A 24,536-nucleotide genomic window follows, 5' to 3' on the forward strand; every position below is an offset into this window, starting at 1 on the left:
ACTTGATTTCCAGACTCAATGTCCATTAGAAAGAAAACATACAACAACCAACAAAAAATTACATACAATTGTCATACAGACAATTATGCCAATACTTTCTTATAGGTGACTGGTATTGCACCACACTTTGCCTAGGGTTTGACAACAGCATAATAATAGCATTCTGTGAATTATCCAGCCGACAAATAAATGTATACATTAAATTTCTCATTAAAGCCATAAAGGTTTTTACTCTTGACATACAACATAGATAACTTGCACTGTTCCACCTCGTTTTATGTATATAATCCTCCTACAATCATTGTAGGGAACCTGAAGCTTATTCTAACCCTACCCCTAAACCTACCCGTCACATAAAACTTTCTGCATTTTTACATTTTCAAAAAAACATCACTTAGTATTATTTATAAGGTGTTCTCCTCATGGGGGCCAAAACATGTCCCCAAAGGGACAAGGATTTCGGATATTGCCAGGACCACACCTACCCACACACATACACACACATAATAGGTTTTGGTGTCTTTGTGGGGATTTTCCGTTGATGTAATAATTGTTATACTGTACAAACTGTATTTTCTATTCCCTTACTAACCCTACCACTAAACCTACCCATCATTAAAAAAATAAAATAAAAAATAGGCTACATTTCCCTCGTGGTTGACTGGTCCTCAGGATGTAGGTGATCTCAGGTTTTTCTATCCTTGTAATAAACCTGTACACACACACGTAGGCCTACTCAGATGAGAATTAATGTAATTTATGGCATCATAATCTGCAACCTATGTAATGTTCACCTCGGTACTATTCCACAAGCAAGTGTTGAATTTTCAAAACTATTTCCCAAAACTCATCGAAAATGTTTTTTCAAACATTTCAGAAAATGTTTTCATTTCATCAGATTTGGTACACTCGGTGTTAAATAGCCTACAACGCATTTTTTATAATTATATTTAGGTAACTTGTTTAGAAAAAGACATTTCCCACCCAACAGTCAATCATTTTGAATTAATGTCTTCTAAATACCTGTAATTATTTTGTTTTTGCACGAACGCGCAGTAGTGGGGTTTTTTTCCCGGTTGCGGCAACCACAGTTCGAGGCTACGTCGTGCTTACGTCATTTTCAAGCGCCAACAAACACTCGCGTAGACAACAATAGTAAAGCAAGCTGCTTGTTTTCGATCGTTCCTGATGTAAAATGTGTGAAACAACTTTTTCGTTGGGTCTCCAGGAACGCATGCAGCGTTTGCAGGAGCTCACAGACTTCACAGAGAGTTGTCAAGCCGAACTCAGGGATTTGTTTGACTCGCTGGAATGGAGTCAGGAATTAGATACACATGCAGTTCAGGTAACGTCAACAGCCAAACACAAAACTATAAAGAGAATGCAGTGAATGGATATGTGATAGTTTGTAGCCTTTGTGTTAATGACCCTGGATCTAGTTTATATCCGCTTACCATAGTAGCAGCTACCAAAAATACCACACACAACTGTCATTTCTATTAATGCAATTAACAATAAACTATTTGGTCTATATAAGTCTTTATTATAATAATAATAATAATTTAAACAATCTTCATTCTTAGAGGGATAGTTAACCCAAAAAATGTCAATTCTGCCATCATTTATTCACCCTCAAATTGTTCCAAACCTGTATGAATTTCTTTCTTCCGCTGAACACAAAAGAAGGTATTTTGAAGAATATGGATAACCAAACATTTGATGGGCCCCACTGACTTCCATAGTATGGAAAAAAAACTCAATGGGGCCCAATCAAGTGTTTGGTTACTGACATTCTTCAAAATATCTTCTTTTGTGTTCAGCAGAAGAAAGAAATTCATACAGGTTTGGAACAACTTGAGGGTGAGTAAATAATGACAGAATTTACATTTTTGGGTGACCTATCCATGTAATACTTCATATAGTTTAATATATAGATACAGACAGAGAGGTATGGTTACTATGGTAACATTTTGTAAATCTGTCAACTATTTGGCACCTGCTTTACCTCTCTTGGGCTTAAATAGTTTTTTAAATACCTATATTGTCTTCTGATTACCAGATGGAAGTGTGTCCATTCAATCCAAACCACACTGTACCGCGGGACAGGATGGAGAAACACAAAGCCGCCTGTCAGCTCAGTCAGCTGGGATACTCTAAAGAAGAGCAGGTGAATAATGAACCACATTAAGTACCGTGTCAGCAAAAAGTCTTATGATTGACTTAATCTCATATTGGAAAATATGAACATGAAATTTGATGGTGGTTTTTTTTCCTGTCATTTGTTTTCAGGCTGAAATGTTTGATCCTTCAGTGTACTATGAGAAAGCTAACATTCCGTCCATTACCATGGGTGAGTTTTTCGACTTTGTGAAAGACATACTATTCAATTTTAAGATTTTTAAAGAGCTTTGCAAGGCTGTGAAGTTGTGTGATGTTGACTGATATCACTTTCAGACGTTGACACATTTCACCAAGTAATTCTGCAGACCCGGGAAAATGCTCCTTGCGTGAGCTCGACAGGAATCCACACACAAAGTAAGTGTTTAGATAGCCAGCTCCTTTCTCTAGACAGTGATTTGGTCATTTCAGCACTTATCAGGATAATAAGCAATATGGCACATTTAAAATTGTGTGTGACAGAATGAGTGTATTAATGATATCCATGTCTTTATTTATTTTTCCAAATATTTTCAACATTTATCTGTGTTCTTTGTTTTGTTTTTCCCCATTAACAGGGGTGAGTATTAAAGGAAGTCTGGTCTAGACAATTTTCCACTCATACTTGCTGTATCCTTTGGCTCAATATCCTTTTAAAGGCTTGGTCCTTAATATTGCTTGATAGAAGATTTTAATTTATTTCACTCAGGTACACATTTGTTAAACATTCATAAATGACATAAGACCAAGAAATGCAGAAATCTATAGGTCCATTTGTCCCATTACGTGTTGGGAGTGTTTTTTTTATACGCTAGTTCTGCACTGGATTTCCTTTTTGCAGACTGGTCATTTAAAATGTTATTCGGAAACACGTTCCTGAAATAAACACACTTTGATAATGAATCTTCAGAATCAATATGTTATTTGTTTTAACCATTTACTAATAATTGTGATTTTTGTGTAAAATCTGTTTTCTTTTTTTTGCAGGTGACACATCTACAGATCTCCCTGGCATACCTCAGAATCATAAGCGCGCATTATGTGACCTCACTGTGGCAGAACGATTGGCCGTCCATCATCATGTGTTACAAGAAGCCAGTCAGCAGAGTGCAAAGAGAGAATCCAACAACGAGGATCTTTATGTAGACCTTGTTGCAAAGCTTAAAAAAGGTACTTGAATTCACAGACCCATTATATCACCATTGATCCTGAGTCAAATTAAGGGGAAATATTTGTCTCTGGGCTTCATTTTCACATATTCAAGGTCACACATTTATATTTACACATTTATTTTAAAGGGTTAATTCACTTCATAAATGAAAGTTCTGTCATCATCTTCATTTCATTTCAAACCCATAACACTTTCATTCATCTTCAGAACACAAATGAAGATATATATAAAAAAAAAAAATCAGAAGCATCAAGTGTAAGTTTAAGCATTTCATAGAATAAATTCTCAGTCTGATTAATAATGGCATTTACCTCAGTGTCCTGCACGGGTCCATTTTTGGAGACCCGCCCGTACCCGCAAAGTTCAGCACCAGATCCGACCCGTCACCCGTGATAATATCAAAATTAAATCCGCACCCGCCCAGACCCGTTAATATTTGGCCCGTTACCCGACCCGTGCCCGCGATAAATCACACACAAGCTAAAATCATTCCAATTAAAGTGCTTTATTTTTTATCTCGCACCTCTCTCAACATCACAATAGCCTCACGCGCCGGCGCCTCCGTGTCCTGATTATATTGCCTGCTATATTTAGCCTACCTCTTATTTATTAAATCCAGGAAATTGGTTGATGAAACATTGATTAAAATTAAGATACAATTAATACAAAACGAAATTCACTTTAAAGAAAGGTTTTCTACAAAAACAAACTTAATAAAGTGGTCAAAATCATGTCTGCCCACTCCATTTGTCTCCCGATATTCGGGATCATCTTATCTTATTCATGCTTTTCACTTTTCATATAATCAACATGAGGGGGATAATTGAGTCGGTCCTAAATTGTCAGGGTCGGTCGGGTTACGGCAAACAAGAATATTTTAAGGATGGCCTGACTAGAACACATATTTGCGTATGTGTAATGGTAATTTAGACATACAAATATTGCACATATTTTTGATCCGCTACCCGCCCGCAAGGAGTTCATTATCCGCCCGCATCCCCGCCCATGAATTTTAGGAATGTCACAATCCACCTGTTTTAGCCACTTTTATGCGGGTACCCGACCCGTTGCAGGACTCTAAGTTACCTATAAAATGACAGCCAGCAAATACATAGTATCTGTAAAGATGTCATAACAGAGTAATAATGGGCTGGGCCTCACTGAACCCAGAGGTGGAGCTGCACCACAAGACCTTCTCAGCCCTAAGTCAAAGCTACACCATGGAGCCCACTGAGCCCTGAGGTGGAGCTGCATCACAGGGCCCAACTGCAGCTGATTCGTATAAGACCTAAGTTGCTCCAAACTTGGAGAAAATCTCATGATTGCCTCCACTTTTAAAGGCTTCAGTACCAAGTCCATATAACTTCTATTTTTATGTGTGTGTTTTTTTACCTGTGTGTAAATTTCACTATACTGTCCCACTTACTTGATAATATCTGGTTGATAAAGTAAAGAATGATGTTTTGTCTGAAATCCATTCTATAGGAGATAAACAGAGTGGGCCGAAATCTCATCTGGAGGTCTTGGCTGAGATGAGGGACTACAGGAGGCGCAGACAGTCTTACAGAGCGAAAAACGTTCACATCACCAAGAAGTCTTACACAGAGGTCTGTGATTTGAGTTTGTTTTTGCTCTTGCGGGATGTTAATCTACTTACCACAAAACACTTTTTAGTTTAATGTCACTATGCATGTTCTCACGGTAGATTGCCTTCGTTTTGATTTTAAATTGTCTTCTCACAGTGAATGACTTGAGAGCCATAGAGAATATTCTGCATAATTATATGCCTTTTCCTACCTTTTCCAGGTGATCCGTGAGGTTATTGACATCCACTCTGAAGAACTAGGCAGGATTTGGCAGGATGTGAAGGATGAGGAGTCCAAAGCATCACAGCAGTCATCCCACAGGTCACATGTCTGATTTCAGTACACCAAATCTCTTTCCTCCCTGACAGAAGTAGCACAGATTGACTGATATTGATTATTTTATGTTGGTTTTTGGTTACAGAGAGTCATATGAGAAAGGCCGCTCCGCATCCGTTGAGTCACGGGAGTCTCGTATCAGCTCCCGAGATGAGCATGGGCATAAACAGCACCGCAAACGCAAGCGCAGTCGAGAGAGAAAACACAAGAGCAAGAGGTAATGTTAACACTGACCTAAACAACATGAAAGTATCTGAATACTAATCAGAACTTAACTTATCCATCAGTCCATCATTCTTAAATTATTGTTGTGTATTTTAAAAGTTCAGCATGAATACAAACTCAAAGTTTGTGATGGACTGACTATATTATTCTCTCCTTTTGTTTTGTCCTCAGAGATTCACACTCTCCGGATGTGGAGAGACATCACAAGAAAAAGAAGAAGAAAAAAAATAAATCTTGAAATTTGAGTTATTTTCATATCTGTATTGTTCTCTTTAATGTTTTTAGTTGGATGATATGCTACAATAAACCGTGAATAAAAATGTATCAAATATTTGTTTATGTGCATTTCCTGCATTTTTAACGTCCATGCCATGATAGATCTTCATATACACTATCGTTCAAAAGTTTGAGGTCTACACGTTTTTTTTTATTAATTTTTGAAAAGAAATCTCTTGTTCACCAAGGCTGCTTTTATTTGATAAAAAATACAGTAAAACCATAATATTGCAAAATATTATTACAATTTCAATTTCTTTTAATATATTTTAAAATGTAATTTATTCCTGTAATTAAAGCCATTACTCCCGTCTTCAGTATCCTTCAGAAATTATTTGAAAATATGCTGATTTGGTGCTTAAGAAACCTTAATATTTTTATGGTAACTGTGATACATGTTTTTCAGGATTCTTTGATAAATAGAAAATTGTGAGTGATGTAGCTGTGTAATTCAAGAAAGCTCTGCATTTTTACTAAGTTGGTGCACACAATCTTACTAATTTGTTTTAACCTGCTTTTTATTCAACCTTTAGCTGTTCATTGGATATTTCCAGCCCCACTTTCTGTTGTTAAAAGAGAATAACCACCCGATACGAACTTTGAGAAATCTGTTACATCAATGGCACATTTTTCCAAGGAGGTCAAAAGGTCTTTAAAAATCACAAAGTCACAGCTTGCGACTCAGCTTTATTGATTATAGTAGTGAACCATGTATATTACATCAGAATTGAATGTAATAAATTCGAAATAATTCATGTTATAGAGTAAAGAATAGTGATGTCTCTTTAATATGAGGATTCTTTTTACAGTGCCTTGATTCCTCACTACTCTCTGTGCAGTGGAGGAGTGTGTTTGTTTGGGGAAGGCTCAGGTATTTCTCACCCAGATGAGGAGAGTTGGGAGCCTGGGAGATTCTGGTGAGGGACCAGGAGGTCTGTTCATCTGTCTCAGCATCGCAGGCAAGGAGGGAGAATGCTTTGAGGACCACTGCAGCTCCTCATTGAAACAGTGCTCTCTGCGTTCTCTAAAAAAGCCCTTGACTTGAGATAATCCAAGGGATCAGAGCTCCGTGTCCGTAAAGCACCTGGAAACCATGGGAGACTCCAGGGTGAAGGTAAGATGCAGGATGGGGTACTAAAATGTTTGGGGAATTCAGAGGGGAATCATACTCGTTTGAGAGATGCAAAGCAGATTTCTCATAAGCTTTCTTTATGCTTATTCAGATGTTCAGATCATATGCATTGGTAGTTTTGTTGTCAGGTTCATATTGGTTGGTTCCAAGGACAGTTTTTGGGTCGCTGAAATCAAATTGTGGGTCGCTGAGGAGAATTCATTTTGATGATGCTTTCATCCTATGGACTGTTGATAAGTCCATTTTACGTTTTTTGTTATAATCTAACTATCAGGCATAGTGTGCTTATGTTTATCTAAGACTGCCAAATGGTATCAAGTGAATGGAGATATCACAGGCTACAGAAACTTTTATGGGTCTTTACGAAATGTATAGTTTGTTTTATATTCCTTAATGTGTGCCATGAACAACCTATTATTTTGGTTACATGGCCAATTAGACCAGTATAAAACATGTTACATTAATACTGTGTAGTAGTAGTTAAAGGCCAGTTCCATATTTTAAGCTTGTGGGGCTGATGAAAACGTGTGCGAATCACCCGTAAAGCACCTCACTGTCCCAGAGGGCCTGTGAGTTGGTGAGGAACCCAATGTTTCAGCCCTATGAGCCATTAGCTCTGTGACGTCACTCTTTCAGGTTTTGGAGAATAAATTAGACCGAAAATGCATCTTTTTAAAACTGATGAGCCTTTTTCTGTTATAGAAAAAAATTGTAATTCTCAAAAGAAAAAATATTGCAGTCCCTGGGTTAATGTGAGGTCAAATGAGTTGAATATACACTACCATTCAAAATAATCCATTCTAATATGCTGATGTGGTGCTCAATAAACTATTTAAGTAAAAAAAAAAAGTTTTATCATTATCAATGTTGAAAATAGTTTGTTTTATTGCTTTTTTCAGTATTATTTGATGATTAGAAGGTTAAAAAGAACAGCAACTATTAGAAAAAAAATATTTTGGAATATTAAATATATATTTACTGTTCATTTTGATCAATTTCATGTTTCCTTGCTGAATAAAAAAACTTAATAAACTGAAAACCAAACTTTTAAAAGGTTGTGTAAAATTAACCTATAAACTTTACAATTTTGCCTGTAACTTAATCTCGTTGGCTATCTGCCATTTAACAGGTGACCTGAAAAAAGTCAGTTGACTCTTTACATAAGCATTTTGTATTTGTTGGAAAGGTCAAAGGTCACATGCTGTGTACAGTATGCCTTGAGAGAGAGAGAGAGAGAGAGAGAGAGAGAGAGAGAGAGAGAGAGATTTTACAGACTGTACTGGAATGTGAGAGCAGCATGAGAACTTTAATGCAGTGCAGCATTCTAGAGGACCTGATTGAAATCACACACAGACCATCAATTTTACATTTACATGTACTGTATGTTCTTGGCTAAATATTTTACTCTATAAACAGCTATTACTTGAGCATGCAACTGACAAAAAAATACCTTTTAAACTGATACTGACAGGTCTAACATGTGATACAAATCTAGATATCAATTTCATGTCTGTACTTTTCTGGAAATTTTGTGAGGTGATTTTCTAGGGAGTTTTGAACATGTGCTACTCTGTTTAACAATGACCACTAGAGGGAGTTAAGATATACAACATCATTTGAGCTCGTACTAAAATACACCCAGTTGCTGGTCGTTTATTTGAGGGATCTCACATCTCTCTTTAGCCATTTTCCTCCACTTTTTTTTTTTTTTTTTTTTTTGTGTAAACGATTCTGTCTGCATGGTTTAATAACTACGATTATTTTGGGGGGAAAATATAAGAAAAAAAAATGTATTTGGTGTAATTTTAAACAACTGATGTTCCATGACCTCATTAGTGACATTTGAGCTAGTCACATGAGGAAGTGCAAAACAGGAAGAGGGGTAATTTAAGCACAGAGGCCTTTAAAACCGACAGCTTCGGTTACTGCATATATCCATTTGTTCCAGCAAAAGGACAAAAGTGAACCGAAGTAATGTAAATTATAATTCCTATTAGCACAGTGGAAACACCACTTGTAAATAAGGTGATAGTGGCAATGAAAACCCCCCAGTTTGGTAAAATTACAACTAAAAAGACATTGTTCATTGTAAAATCATTGTTCTATGTAAATAGATCATCAGTATTTCTAATGAAGTTTGTAAATCCTTTTGTAACACTACATTTAATACATTATTATATTTTTTTCAATAAATCATATTATATTAACTGTGACATATTTAGATTTGCCACCATGATGTGTTACTGTAACCTGTTCCTATGCATTTATTTGATTTGTTGGTGTATTGTCAGGTATTGGCTGTGTTCCTGTTGTGTGTCCTGCACACTCAGGCCCAGCAAGATTATTCTGGTCTACAATCAGGTGAGACAACATCACCACCAACATGCTTACATCTGTATAACTATATAAATAGCCAATAAAACATTAAAATGGCAGATTATATTCTCTCTCTTTTACAATCACAGGAGAAGAACACATGTATGAAGGCTCCTTAGTCGATCGATATGACGGACATTCTGGATACACTGACAGGGGTAAATAAGATGTTACTGTTCATACTACTACTACTACTACCGCCCAAAATGAAACCTCAGTAGCTGTGCTGTATTTTCTAATTTTATTTTGATATTCATGTTTCAACAATGTTCAACCCTCTTCTGTAAGTGGAACATTAATTACTGGTGTTGCAATAAAATACAAATTTATTAAAAGCGATACATTTCATAATTGGTCACAATTCACAAATCTTTTAAACTGGTACATCATAGCTGTATTGTTATTTAAAGCAAAAAATATGCTTTATTTACTTTATGCAAAATAAATATAATTTAAATAAAAAATACAATATAACTTTTCTTTAGCAACATATACTTGGACATTTCCACAATAGATTCTCACATTTATACACACATTTTTCTCTTTAATTTACATATACATTTTTCTCTTGTAGTTAACCTACAATTTCAACAATGTTTCGTATTCTGAAATATATTATATTATATTATATTATATTTGACCAAAACATGGATTGAAACAACCCAGCATTTTTTAGAGTGTATTATATTAATAATATACTGTATATAATGGTAACACTGTACAATAAGGTCCATGAGTTAATGATTGTATTAACTATCATTAACTAACAATGATCAGTACATCTGTTAAATGTTTAAATTAACTTTAACCAAGATTAATTAATGCTTTAGAAGTACTTTTTCATTGTTGGTTCATGGTAATGTAGTTTACTAAAACCTTATTGTAGTGTTTAAATTAAATGAGATAAAAACATTTTATATACATTTTAGACTATTAGTCACCACACTGTGTTTTATATCAATATATCCAGCAGACTGCAGTCAGGAGCAATGAGTGCCTCAGTGTCTTTTCTCTGCTTCCTCAGTTAAGTATCCTGCAGAGTCCAAACGCAGCAATGAAGGCGAGCACTCGGCATCTGGCTTCGACCCCTATGCGCCTGCAGCCACCGTGGTCACCATGATCACTGAGGAAACATACCCGTATGCCACAGTCGTGGAATCTTTTGATTATGCCAAAGAGGATAAAACCTTAATAACACAGGTGCCATATGGAGGAGACGCTGAGCTGGGGCAGGAGAGACCCACTGAATGCGACTGTGAAGCAGGAGAGCCGGGATTTGGAGGCTTCGCTGGACCCAAGGTTGATTATTGCCATGCCTTTAAATGTTATAGTTCGCTGTCTTTTAAAGTATAACGCATTCTTCAATTTGATTATGTTTGCTTATAGGGTTCTAGGGGTCTTCAAGGCAAACAGGGGTTACCTGGGGTCCAAGGAAGGGAGGTAAGAGCAAAACATCCGATTTTAACGTTCGTAGTGTTGTGTAACGAGTGCAAAAGTGTAAGCGACCAAACTGGATGTCATCTTATAAGGGTTACAAAGGAACCAAAGGAGTAAGAGGAAGAGGAGGAGACACTGGTCCTGAGGTGAGTGACACAGGGAACACTTGTTGAATCTGCATCCTGTTCATACCACGAGGTTTTCAAAGAACTGGCTCACCTTAATGTTATTTGCCTTATGCTTAGGGTGACTCTGGGCCTGATGGAGAGGACGGTGCATCTGGTTTCTTTGGTGCAATTGTGAGCCAAGACTTTTGGAAAACTTTACTATTACCTACATAATTTTGTGTTTCATTGCTAATTACGGAAGAGTCTCTGATATGTAGTTTTCTTGCTCTTCTTCATAGGGCCTTCCCGGGTTACCAGGGGACCCAGGTGAAACTGGACTATCTGGATTCAAGGTAATGCACTGTAAAAAGGAATAAGTAGAGAACCTGTGGAAATGCATTGTCTCAAATTTCAGAAGCAAATTATTTTGTCTGCAGTTTTAAAGAGAAAATCCTCAGCAATAGTGTTGACAAATGAGCATATTAAAAACACCACATAGAAATATAAACAACATCAAGGGCCCGTCCACACGGAGACGCGTTTCGCTGTATACGTATACATTTTTTATCGTATTGGCGTTTCGTCCACACGGATCCGGCGTTTTGGGAGACTGAAACCGCTATTTTTTGAAACCGGGTCCCAAAGTGGATAAATCTGAAAACGACACCCTTGCGGTTTCGTGTGTACAGCCAATCCGTATATTTTGTGAAACGATGATGTCATCACATCACGTGTCGTCTGTGTCACGAGTAACAGCAACAACAATAAAGGCGGACTTATATGATTGTATTCGTGCTGCAGAAGCTACTAAGCCTACTAGCTTTATTACAGCAAAATCTATTGCTTCTCTGCAACTGTGGTGAGCAAAAAGCGATAATCTTTGTCTTCTTCTTCTTGGTTCGAATACAGCGCGCAAGGTTATGCGCATGCTCAAAGTCTTCTTCTCCGTGTATAGTGTATCTCTGTGGCAGAATTACAGCGCCCCATACTGGTCTGGCATATATACTACACCGTTTTCAGTCGGTTTCAGTGGTTTCGTGTGTACGCAGATATTTCTTGAGACGACGCCGTGTTTACAGAATTTTTTTTTAGAACGAGGAAAAAAAAATATCGGATCGGGAACGCACCGGCTTCGTGTGGACGTGGCCTAAAATTTAGATTTTCACCACAGGGGGACTTTAAGAAATGTTCCTGTTTTACTAATTTCTGGCTTAATTTGACAATTTAATTTGCAAATAAAACTGTTTTTTTAATGTTCAGAATATTATCAGATTTTTACAACTAAGACAAAATCTAAAAAGTGTTGGTTAGAACATTTATTAGATCTCACTTAAAAAAAAAAAAAAACCTTAAAAAAATAACTTCAGGTCATGTGTGGAAAAGAGTTATAATTCTTGGTTAAATAGCAGAGCTATACTGTTATATGTTTACAAGGTTTATCCAGAATGATATTCAATGCAATTTAAAATAATTTATATTTAATTTAGGCCAATTTAGGTTTGTTTTTTTATTCTTATTTACATTCTTATTTCATTTAGTTATTATAGACATTATTATATTATTTAGATATTATGACTTGTGATTGAAATTGAGTTTATTTGTGCCTTCCAGGGTAATTTCGGGATAGAGGGTCCTCGTGGAGGAGTGGGTCTCCCTGGAAAGACTGTGAGCAACATAGCATCTTCACTAAAACATCACAATCAGGGTTTCCTCTCCAGATTACTTCAAATATTTTTCATTTCAGTCAGTGATCATCACATAGCTGATAGTGATAATGATAACAACTGAATATATAGGGAGATCACACAGCTGAGATGGTCTAGTCCTCCATTTTAGAAGTCAAAGCACAGCCAACACAAATCTAACACATCTTGTTATCATATATTAGATTCCTAACAAAATCCCAGATTTCTCTATGAAATTAATCAGAGATAATATTTTTCTGACTGACTACAGGGTCCTGTTGGCCCAAAAGGTAAATCTGGAAAACTAGGAGGTAAAGGTGTTAAGGTAGGTCACTTTACTCTTTTACTAATGTTATATGGTGTACTTGCTGAAATGTAGTGATCAGAGGGCTGCACGATTAATCGCAATTTCCATGTAATCGCACTTAAATCGAGATGGCTTATCGCGATTTTAAAATCGCAAAGGCTGCGATTATTTTTTTATGCGCAGTTTGTCATTGATGTACGGCTTTGTAAACGCTGCTCCACCTGAAAGCACTGTGAGTTTGAGTCACTTATAACGTGCATTTGAAAAAAACAACATGCATCAAACATATTTCCAAAACATGAGAAGCATTTATGAACCTCGTCCAACAACAGACAACATTTAATAACATGCATTTACTCCAAACTCACTTCATAACGACAGCTGAGCTCCTCCTTCAGTGAGATGATGTGTCGTCTTACACAGAATAAGGCAGTCGTGTATTTATAAGTCATGTTTAATCAAAGCGTTTCAATCTTCTGTTTATTCAGCTACAGCGATAGGGATTTCCTGGAATGATGCGCATTATTGTACTTCTGCGGTGGGGCATATTTAGCGTGTTTGCATGAGAGCGCCCTCTGGCGTTCAAACGGGGCAGTATTTACTACCAATCAGCTGCACTCCACTGTCAAGCTGCGCACAAAATAATCGCAGCCTTTGCCAAATCGCGTGCGATTTTATTGCGATTAATCGTGCAGCCCAGGTCCACATGGAATTTGCATCTTCAGGACTCTGCAGAAAGATTAGCATATTTACAAGGAATTAAAAAAATTGTATTTATTTATTTTGATTATTTGATCATGATTTCAAGCTACAAATAAGAGTAAATGAAAGTTGCCTAGTTGCTTTCTCATTTAATTCTGCCCAATCTTAAAATAACATTAAAACCAAGCATGTATTTCTAACAGGCAAAATGCCACATCTAGTGTAAAAGTGGGTAATTGGTAGTACCGTAAAAGGTCAAAAACATGACATCCAATCAAATTACCTCATATTTTGCTTTCAAAACTTACTGACTTAAGACTCAAACTCTCTTCGATAGAAAAACATACCAGTGTGAATTCTTGTTTTTATAATGTTGATAATATCAAACCAAATATACAAATATTTCTTCCCAAATATCCACACAATTGCAAATGTGACATTGATTTTATACATTTCAACAAACAAAAATTTAATATTAAGTGACGTACATTGTAAACAGTATTGTCAATATTGTTTCCTCTATTTTGCAATGAAATAATAGTTCCAATGAAAGCCACAGCAGAACTTTTGTGCATCTCCAACACACAGCAGTGTTTCATTAGAGAATGAATGTGAGTTTGAATGAATCGGGTCAATGATTCAATGACTCATTCATAAATATAGCCACTTGCTTCGGTACTGAATGAATGACTCGATGACTTACTCATTAAGACATATATAGTCATATAGTTCACTTGAAGGAGTGAATGAAATGAGTGAGTGAATTCGGACACTGTAAGTGTGCCGGAAGGGCTGCCGCTTTTGCATAGTTTCTGCTTACTGTTTAATAATCATTTAAAACTTAGCAACCTGGCATTTATCTTGAACAAACTATGTATAAACCTTAATTAAGCAATTTAATAATCAATTATACCTGTATGATGTTGCGCTGTAGCCGCATTGGACCAGTGGTTTGGAAAATGGATGGATGGATTATTAAAGGGATACTCCACTTTTTGGGGGAAATAGTCTAATTTTACAACTCCCCCAGAGTTAAACAGTTGAGTTTTACCGTTTTCGAATCCATTCAGCCGAACTCTGGGTCTGGCGGTACCACTTTTAGCATAGCTTAGCATAGATCATTGAATCGGACAAGACCATTAGCATCTCTCTCAAAAAAATGACCAAAGAGTTTCGATATTTTTCCTATTTAAAACTTGACTCTTCTGTTAGACAAACTTAGTCCCGGTCACGTTGGAAGTTACCGAGCTGGGGACTATTTTCAGGCGCTGCGTCATATCATTACGCCTGCTGGACTCATGGTACGGCAGCAAAGTTTCTTGATTATTACGCAGGAATGAGAGTATAGTTCCTAGCCATATCAGCCTAGAAAATAGCAACTTTTCATTTTCCGTCAGCCTTAGTACACGATGTAACAACAGAAGAGTCAAGTTTTAAATAGGAAAAATATCGAAACTCTTTGGTCATTTTTTTGAGAGAGATGCTAATGGTCCTGTCCGATTCAATGATCTATGCTAAGCTATGCTAAAAGTGGTACCGCCAGACCCAGAGTTCGGCTGAATGGATTCGAAAACGGTAAAACTCAACTGTTTAACTCTGGGGGAGTTGTAAAATGAGCCTATTTCCAAAAAAAGTGGAGTATCCCTTTAAGCTGAAGACGCCATCTTCTAGTCAGATGCGAGAATTAATTCTGCACGCAACTCTCACAGTGCATTGTGGGTATTCTTTGGCCGTTGAGCAAATATGTACACTCGTTATTGCGGTGCATTGTGGAATTGATTGAGTGCACTTGATAACGTCCACTATGGTTTCGTACACCTCTACAAATGGCTGTCCTCTCAAATAGTGCCCTATTTAAGGGCATTAAACAGTGTGCAAGTGCCTGTGCCACTGCAGTGCAAATATGGCACTTAATTTGATTGAAATGATTGATTTATTTAAATGTATTGCTTTATTTATTATATTAATAATTCAATAATTCAATTTCAGAATTTGACAAAACATGCTACATTTAATAGGGTTAGAAAAACTTTGTCTTTGTAAAAAATGCACCACTTCTCTAGGGGGACAGTCCCTTCAAAAAGGTTATGCTACAATTAAACTTATTTTTATGTGCTGTTAAGTCAAATGTATGTGCTTCCCTATTCTGGTTAAATGTCATATGTCATGAGTTTCATTTCCCATTGGGCGTGTGGGGGAGTTTTTCCGTTCGGTTTGTTTGTCTGTGGTTTTACTTTTCTTAACTATTTTTTTGCAATTGGTCTATCAACTGTGGAACTACAGTATATGTGGGTAGTTGACATGACCTTTCAAGCAAACACAGTAGGGCATTTCAGTCTGTCATGCTATACTGGTGTACAAAACTCAGCTTCAATCCTGAACAAATGCAACTGATCCAGCTGATCAAGTCCTTCATGATTATTTGAAAACTACAGGTATGTGTGTTGGAGCAGAGTTGGGACTAAACTCTACAGGACTGTGGCTCTCCAGGAACTGAGTTTGGCACCCCTGATTTAAAAACATTGATATTTAATACAACAAGTCCATCTTTATTGTCAGCTTCTCATGTAACAGAACTTATACATTTCCAGTTGAGTTTTGAACTGTCCGGACTTGTATTGAGTCTCTCCATCTCTCAACAGGGTTCCATTGGTAAAACAGGAAAACAGGGTCCTGAGGGACGACAGGGACAGAAGGTTGATACCAAGACTTATGGGCATATCTAAGTAGACTAGTCATTAGTTTGACACACTTTATTACACCTATAATTATTGCTGCTGACTAAACCTTAATTTCCTCTTTGCATCATCAGGGTCAGATTGGAGCACCTGGATTCTCAGGAGACCATGGAGAGCAGGGTTACTTGGTGACAAAATACTCACAACCTTTCTCTTTCTCACACTTAAAAAAATCCCTGTTATAATCTCAATATACCACTGTTTTTCATCATGTTATAAGGGCTATACAGGAGTTCCCGGAGACCGTGGGGTGACAGGACCAAAGGTTTGTTTTCATAAAAAGGCTTATGATGGTTATCAGACAGTAACTATGAGAGAGATTAGCTCAGTGGAATTATCCCTTGTCTTGTCTAGGTTTGCATTAATACTCACAATGTTCTATAAGTAAACACTTCATAATTTGACAATCCCAACTAAAAGCTTTTCCTTGAATTAGCACTTGGTGACTGATTTTTGGTATTACAGTAGGTGCATTTCTCTTTCCATCTGCTATCATCTTCAGGGTGCTAAAGGTACCGGTGGCTTGCCTGGAAGTGACGGGGAGCCAGGAGAGGATGTGAGTAGCAAACTGTTACTGATGCAAATGCCATTGTCAGTATGGAAAAAAACTTCCTGAAGTATTCTTTTTCTGAACTAATATTAATAAATATTGCTGCAAGCAGCAATTATAGAAATTATAGCAGCCAAGCACAACAGAAGCAAACAAGGAAGCTAGCAGCAGACCAGCTGCAAAAAATGAGTAAATAAAGACATTGAGAAAAACCATGAATATATTAAGTTATAATGAGATACAATTGCTTATAATATAATAGCATTCCAAATTTTTGAGTACTTTCAGGGCATGGTGCCTAAGACATAATGAGTTTCATAAAGTTTCATAATGATACATACGTTCGTAAAATACATCAATATGCAAAACCATTGCATTTACAGCTTTGGATCTTTTTTTGTCATTTTGTAATTAAAATGATGGCCAAGTTTGGCACACCAATGTCATAATGAACTAGTATAGCAACTGAGACAAAGACACTGCATGTCAATTTTGAAGTCAATCAGACCAACGGTACTGTAGTTAGAGCCAATTTCATGTTTTGTTCAATTATAGTGCCACCAAGAGTGCCTTCATACATAAGCGTATCAAATGTGATGAAAATGTCTCATTTCGTTTAGGAGTTATAGACATTTATATTTATGAGCGCATAAAAACTGACCAACACTAGACTTTGATTGCTTCTTTTTTTTTGTCACTTACTATCAAAATTTTGAAATTTGTCCAGGTACTTCTGGGCAATGATCTTTTTATCCGATTTTTCTATGGGAGTTTCGTCTCGATCGTATTAACGTTTCGAAGATATTTGCCAAAGGTATTTAAACACTAAATCACAATGTTGCACAAGACATAAGGCGAAGCCTAGAATGTTTGGTATCGTTGGACTCGGCAAGGATTCAGGAATCTAAGGAGATGACTCCTGTGAAGTCAACCAAATCCAAAGTTATAAGCATGTGAATATTTGATTTTACCACTAGGTGGCACTGGCTCGAAACTTCTCAGGCTCCTTCAGAGCATTGTGCCGATGACCCATACAGAGTTTCGTAATGTAATATGCTAATGTATTCATAAAATACAGCATTTTACTACAAAATTCAAAATGGCCGACGCCCAAAATGACCGATATGGGAAATCTGGTTATCATTCAACTTGGCATGCCGCCCCGAATCTAACGAGACAACTTTTATTTTTGGGCAAACTGTTCAGAAGTAATAAGCAAAAAAGTTCAATTTTTCATATCTCCTGACCAGTAGGTGGTACTGTGCCAAAACGCAGCATGTAGCCTCAAGTCTGTAACGCTAAAGCGTTGCGGAGGTATAGCCTTGCGTCAAATTTGGGATGCTCTACATTAATTTAATTTGCGTGTTATTCGAAAACGGTTGGGTTTATCAAAAAGTTTATTTTGCCAGCATGTTCTGAAGATGATCTGATTCGATTTTCATGAATTAGTTTTTCAGAAAATTCAAAATGGCGGAAAAATGTTCATGACAGAAAATGCCATCATAGGTTGCAACTTGCAATCAATTGCATCAAATAGTTGTGAGCCAAAGAATCAGAGGAAATATTTCTAGCCCTTACGGTTCAAAAGTTATTAGCATAAACACAAGTTGGTGGCGCTTGAGGGTTTGAGTTAAAGACTATGGTGACAGTTCAGACTGTCCTCTATCAGTGTGCAAAAATTTCACACATTTTTACCATACCATTCTATGGGCTGCCATAGACTTCCAGAACAGAAGAAGAAATGGAAGATGAAGAAGAACGCCAATGGATACAATAGCACCTTCAGTACTTGGCTCCTAATAATAAAAATAATGTATCTTCCAGGGTCCTCTGGGTGTTCCAGGAGTTGAGGGGGTGCCAGGGTCTTTTGGACCCAAGGTAAGAGAAAATACAATACAACACACACACACACACACACACACACACACACACATATATATATATATATATATATATAGTTATAAATAAATCAAAGATTATAAGAGAATTCAGTTCCCACAATCCACTTGCCATTTCTTTGTAAAGAATAAGGAAACTTTTTCAAAAAAGTTTCTAAATTTCCGTCTTCCTCTTTTCCTCAGGGTTTGAAAGGTGATCGTGGTCTGAGGGGGCCACCTGGAAGAGTAGGAAGTGTGGTAAGATACAATTTTGGCCCTTTGTGGCGATAATACACTTTTCAAATATTGCAAATGCGCGACACAATCAGAAACCACACAAGGTTAATCTGTTGACTGACATGTGATCTTTTCTAGATCAAAACAAAAGCCACATTATTATTCTGTGGGATTACACCATATTGTTGGAAGTTGGAAATCACCAGAAATCTGCTAGATTATCTTGTTACTGTTGGTTTAACAGTAATCCAGCGGGGAATGTCCCTGAATGGTGATTCAACAGATAGTCACGAGACCGAAAGTGAAACTAGGTTCTATTTTTACCTTTCAGCAGTTTCATTACATTTGCAGTGTAGGCGTCCAGATTTCCCCTAAAAAATTTCTCCCTAAAGGAAATGAGATTGTACAGTACTATGCATAGTGTAGTCTAAACATGTAGTTTAGTCTACATCATAAAAGGCAATAAAAGATTACTCATTTACAGTATATGTGACTAACACAATTATTCTTCAAACAGAACTGTAAGCATTGCTCAATACTGTTTTCACCCCCCCTCATATTAAAAAGAGCAAGCTTGAGATTTTATATGATTTCTTCTTGATTTTCTTTCCATAGGGTCCACAAGGAGACAGTGGGGATGCAGGAGTTCTGGGGAAACCCGGGCCAAAAGGCTTGCCTGGTCCCACAGTATGCAACTAATTTTAGTTAAATTTTTAGTTTATTTATTAACCTGTCTATTAATCAAATGCTTAGTTTGTTGTTCTAATCTACAGGGTGCCAAAGGGGAAACAGGCTCAGATGGTGAGAAGGTAATATAAAAAGCATTTTACATCAGTATAATATTAGCCACAACCTTTTTATAGGCATTAGATAAAATGATGGTGTCACCATTAATTAATTAATCATTAATTAAATGATCTATTTGGTTATATGAATTGATTTTATTGAATTCATGACTCTCTCAGGGGACACAAGGACGAAAAGGAGGGAAGGGTGCTAAAGCAGATAAGGTACCAGCCATCACAGTTCCTCTTCCTGTTTCCATTACACTAGCCACAGTTTTTTTTATTTTAACCACAATTTCGTCATTGTTTTAGGGAGACGCTGGATCTCGTGGTGACAAAGGCCAGGTTTGTCATCATTGAGTGAAACTATTTTACGTCAGAGCCGTGGAACAGTGGTAGTCCACAAGCTCATGACGTACAAGGATGCAGGTTTGAATCCGGACTACACTGTTTCTCCACAGTATTTCTTCTCACTTTTCATTGTCCTAGTTAATAAAAGACAAAAATTCCAAGAATAATAATAGTTTTAAAATGTTTTAAATATATATAATTTTATATAATGTTTTTGAAATTTTCTTATAAAACAGTAATAGTGTGAAATATTATTACAATTTAAAATGTGCATCATTTTCAGCATCATTACAGTCTTCAGTGTCACATGATCCTTCAGAAATCATTCTAATATGCTGATTTTGTGCTAAAGAAACATTTCCTATTATATCAATGTTGAAAACAGTAGGTTAATATTTTTGCAGAAACATGATACAAATTTTCTTTCAGGATTCTTTGATGAATAGAAAGTTCAAAATAATAGAACTTATTTTAAATCGACTTTTTTTTGTCACAATTTAAACACTTTTAGTGTCACCTTTGATCAATTTATTGTAGTAAAAAGTAAAAATAAATCCTGTTGTTTATCACAAGTAAAAGCTTATTTTTATGTGTAGCGTGGAGTGAAGGGTCGTTTTGGCCGCGATGGGCTTGTTGGTCCTATTGGATCTCCAGGTCTTCCAGGTCCCAGAGGAGAAGGAGGACCTAGCGGAGACCAGGGAGGGAAAGGACAGACTGGGCCGAAAGGAGAGCCAGGTGAACATGTGAGTATCATCGTGATTATTACGAGAAATAAATTAATTTTGGGTGTATTTAGGCCAGAATGCAGAAAACATTTGTACAACTCGCTCTGTGCAGGGTCCAGGACTGACGGATGAGCAGATATTGCAGCTGTGTCAAGGTGTGGTTACTGCTCAGATCTCCCAGTATGCTGCATCTATACGTGCCAAATGCGTACAGGGCTGTCCCATCAACAACCGTACCCTCATCGGACCCCCAGGTGTCACAGGACCCCCAGGAAGTTCAGGAAAAACAGTGAGTTGATATACGAGTTGCCACAAACCTGTCATATAAAAGCACTCTTACTTTTTAACTCAGTGTATTTCATTCAGGGTAAAGCAGGAAAGGCAGGTGCTAACGGAGAAAGAGGCCCCCAAGGCATGAAAGGTCTAGAGGGCCAGAAAGGAGCTCCAGGGGACAGAGGTACTGTGCCGACATCACTATTAAAAGTTTTAACTTAACAAAAAAGCTGTTTATGCAAACAGATGAGCTCACTGTGTTTTTCTAAAGGTACAAAAGGTCAGAAAGGACAGATAGGTGATGCTGGAAAAGGTCTTCCTGGGCATGACGGTCACCAAGGCCTCAGAGGTAATTTTGGGGAGTTTTCACACCTGGTTCACTTAGAAGGTTTGTTTTGGAGACTGGGCGTTTTCACCCTTGGTTCAGTTCATATAGGTGTATATGAATACGGCAATCACGCTCGGATCCGCACCAAATAAGGCAGGTTTAGACCACCTTGTTCAGGGGATCTCAGAACTATTGGTGTTGATTCAAGTGTGATTGATATGTTCATAAAAGGCTAACCAAACTGGGGGTAAAACAAGTGTCAGTGGTTTTGTTAAAAGCAGTTTGGTTGTGCTGAGAAAGCAATCCGCCCTGAAGGACCAATGTATATACACCGAAAAGCCAAAAACATTATGACCACTCACACACGTGAAGCGAAAAATGCTGATCATACCCTAACAAAATGACATGTCAAGGTCTGGGTTGATTAGATGGTGATGGAGACAGGAGAAATGGGCAGGAGTAAAGACCTGAGAGACTTTGACAAAGGCCAAAATGTTATGGCCAGACAAATGGGTCAGAGCATCTCTGAAACAGCAAGGCCTGTGGGTTGCTCCCGGTCAGCAGTGGTGAGAATTTACCAACAGTGGTCCAGAGGGACAAACCACAAACCGGCAACAGGGTGTTGGGCATCCAAGGCTCATTGATGCGTGAGGGCAACAAAGGCTATCCCGTCTGGTCTGAACTGACTGAAGGTCTACTGTGGCACAAGTTACATAACATTTTAATGATGGTTATGGGAGGAATGTGTCACATCACAGTGCATCTGTTGCATATGGTGCTGCGTAGCAGCAGACTGGTCCTCGGGATGACCACTGTCCACTGTTGAAAGCCCCTACAATGGGTCCTCAAGTGTTGGAACTGGACAAGATGCAGGAAGATGACAGTTGGTGGGTGAAGTGTGATGCTCTGGGCAATGTTCTGCCAGGTAACCGTGGGTCCGGCCATTCATGTGGACATCAATATAACACTTGCCACTTAAATGAACGTTGCTAACTTAGGCCACATTTACACATAGCCGGGTATTTAGAGAAACGAATATTTCCCCCCCTCCGTTTTCAAAAATAACATCGTGCACACAACATCGTTTTCAAAAAAGTTGTCGTTTACATCAACCCGCATAAATACGCTGTCGAGCGCCATCATAACTATGCCAAACCTATGGGCGGCAGTGTAGGGAGAAGGATAAAGCCATGCAAGCCAATCAGAATCCTCAAAATCGACAACAACGAATAGCACGAGCGACTTCCTGTTCCTTTCAAAACAACAGACATGGCGCGAGGTTCATGACGTAAGCATTTTCTGGCGCATAATGTAACGTTTGAGAACCTAAAACCCCGTTTCTCCCAGTTGACACGGCAACACATAACCGGCGTTTTCAGAAATCTCCACTTTGGCCGGAGTTTTTAGAAATAATCGTTTTCTGGGATAAAAACGGCATTTTCATGTAAATGACAGGCCAAAACGTAGGGAAATATCTGTGTTTTCCCATCGTGTAAACGGGGCCTTAGGTACATTCCTTTATGGCAAAGGTATTCCCTGATTGCAATAGACTCTTTCAGCAGAATAATGCACCCTTCCACATTGTACAGGAATGGCTTGAGGAACATGAGTTCAAGGTGTTTCCCTGGCCTCCAAATTCCCCAAATCTCAATCTGATTGAGCATCTTTAGGATGTGCTGAAGCATCAAGTCCGATCCACTGCAGCTCCACCTCACAACTTACGGGACTTGAAGGATCTGTTGCTAATGTCTTGATGCCAGATACCACAGGACACCTTCAGAGGTCTAGCAGAATCCATGGTTCGGCGAGTCTGCTCTGTTCTGTTGGGACACGAAGGACCAGCAGCATTAGACAGGTGGTCATAATGCTGTGGCTCATTGGTGTTACGTACACTTTGGTACTCTTCGAAATGTCGCCTTGTAAAAGTAAACCGAAACATTGTTCCTTAAACGATCTACAGGTCTGAAATCTCCCTCAATAACTGTGGATTGGATGTATTTACAGTAACTCTGGTGTATCTCCCTAGGACTGCCAGGCCATCCAGCAGAACCTAAAGATGGCATTGAGGGCCCACAAGGACCTCGTGGGTTTCCTGGGCGTGTGGGTCAGCCTGGCATGGCTGGTGGAGCAGGAATACCTGGCGTGTGCGAGGCGCGAGACTGCAGCATTCATGCACCTGTAGTGCGCAAAGAGATGGGATTGGTCAAAGGGCCCCTCAGCCAGGCCTGAGAACAGGGAGGATTGTGATTGACCTGGGACAGAAGGGCCTTTCTAGCAGAGACCATGAATATTGTGCTGTTGGGTGCAGACTGGAGTCAAGACAAACTGGAGTCAAAACCTGGAGATCAAGAGTCTCATTTATAAAATGTTGCGTAGAAACCGTCCTACATTTGATCTTACGATCATTTCTCAAAAGTGCGTACGTGTGATTTAGACAAAAAGAGTTCTCTGACATCTGCTCAGACCCTGACGTAGCACTAAGCACTTTTCCACGTCAAAGACCGTTTCTATTTATATGAACGTTGGCATGGATTTTAGCGTACACACACTTGAAGATCAAATCTGTGCGTACGCACGTTTTATAAATGAGGCCCCAAGTCTCTACGGGTTTTGTTTTACTAATTTGATTCTTTGAAGTCGTCAGATGAAACTACACAAATGAATACTGCCTGCACTTTTGCTTTCATTCATCAACAATTTTGGTTTCATTATGTATACAGTACAGACATGTAAATAATTGTGTAAAGCATCTTAAATATACATCTTCTGTGTCCTGAAATATCATGTTTTATTTTCTCTAAAAACAAGCCTTAAATTATTTAGAGACAATGCAGTTCTTTTGCTCAGTAGTTTCAGGGAAATATTTATTTCCCTTTTGATGCATTAAGTTGAATTAAAGATCTTTTTTTTTTTGTAAACTGTGTATGATTGTGTGTCATGACTATAGTGTAACCACAACATTTTCTGATCTGTGTTCAGGTCATTATCAAACATTTTTGAATGACTGTAAAATCTATTTAGGAAAATGCTTTATCTTATGTTAATGTTTTTTTTGGTACATAAAGTAGTATTGGTTCTTAAGGTCTTGTTTTTACTACAGTGGCCTTAAATATTATTTGTACACTTTAAACACAATTAAAAACATTTAAATAAATGTTCAGTTTAAAACAAGTTT

The 24,536-nt window shown here is 37.8% G+C and overlaps 2 protein-coding genes across 2 annotated transcripts; both read left to right on the forward strand.

Annotated features, from left to right (window-relative positions):
• Positions 1 to 1,044: 1,044 nt before the first annotated feature.
• Positions 1,045 to 5,796, forward strand: snrnp48 (small nuclear ribonucleoprotein 48 (U11/U12)). Its single transcript, XM_084384629.1, has 9 exons — positions 1,045 to 1,345; positions 2,060 to 2,167; positions 2,290 to 2,350; positions 2,455 to 2,535; positions 3,145 to 3,327; positions 4,814 to 4,935; positions 5,135 to 5,235; positions 5,336 to 5,467; positions 5,647 to 5,796. The coding sequence occupies exons 1-9, from the start codon at positions 1,196 to 1,198 to the stop codon at positions 5,711 to 5,713; spliced, it is 1,005 nt and encodes a 334-aa protein (XP_084240755.1). The 5' UTR covers positions 1,045 to 1,195; the 3' UTR covers positions 5,714 to 5,796.
• A 905-nt stretch (positions 5,797 to 6,701) lies between these two features.
• Positions 6,702 to 24,440, forward strand: LOC311275533 (uncharacterized protein). Its single transcript, XM_084384628.1, has 25 exons — positions 6,702 to 6,865; positions 9,175 to 9,244; positions 9,349 to 9,417; positions 10,284 to 10,558; positions 10,646 to 10,699; positions 10,789 to 10,842; positions 10,942 to 10,995; positions 11,103 to 11,156; positions 12,415 to 12,468; positions 12,760 to 12,813; positions 16,140 to 16,193; positions 16,310 to 16,363; positions 16,456 to 16,500; positions 16,738 to 16,791; positions 18,610 to 18,663; positions 18,867 to 18,920; positions 19,515 to 19,586; positions 19,673 to 19,708; positions 19,865 to 19,909; positions 19,997 to 20,029; positions 20,632 to 20,778; positions 20,873 to 21,049; positions 21,127 to 21,217; positions 21,305 to 21,382; positions 23,388 to 24,440. Exons 1-25 carry the CDS (start codon positions 6,845 to 6,847, stop codon positions 23,588 to 23,590), a joined length of 1,956 nt encoding a protein of 651 aa, XP_084240754.1. The 5' UTR covers positions 6,702 to 6,844; the 3' UTR covers positions 23,591 to 24,440.
• The last annotated feature ends 96 nt before the right edge of the window (positions 24,441 to 24,536 follow it).

Source organism: Rutilus rutilus, assembly GCF_951802725.1.
Source record: "Rutilus rutilus genome assembly, chromosome: 17".
Classification (NCBI taxonomy): domain Eukaryota; kingdom Metazoa; phylum Chordata; class Actinopteri; order Cypriniformes; family Leuciscidae; genus Rutilus; species Rutilus rutilus.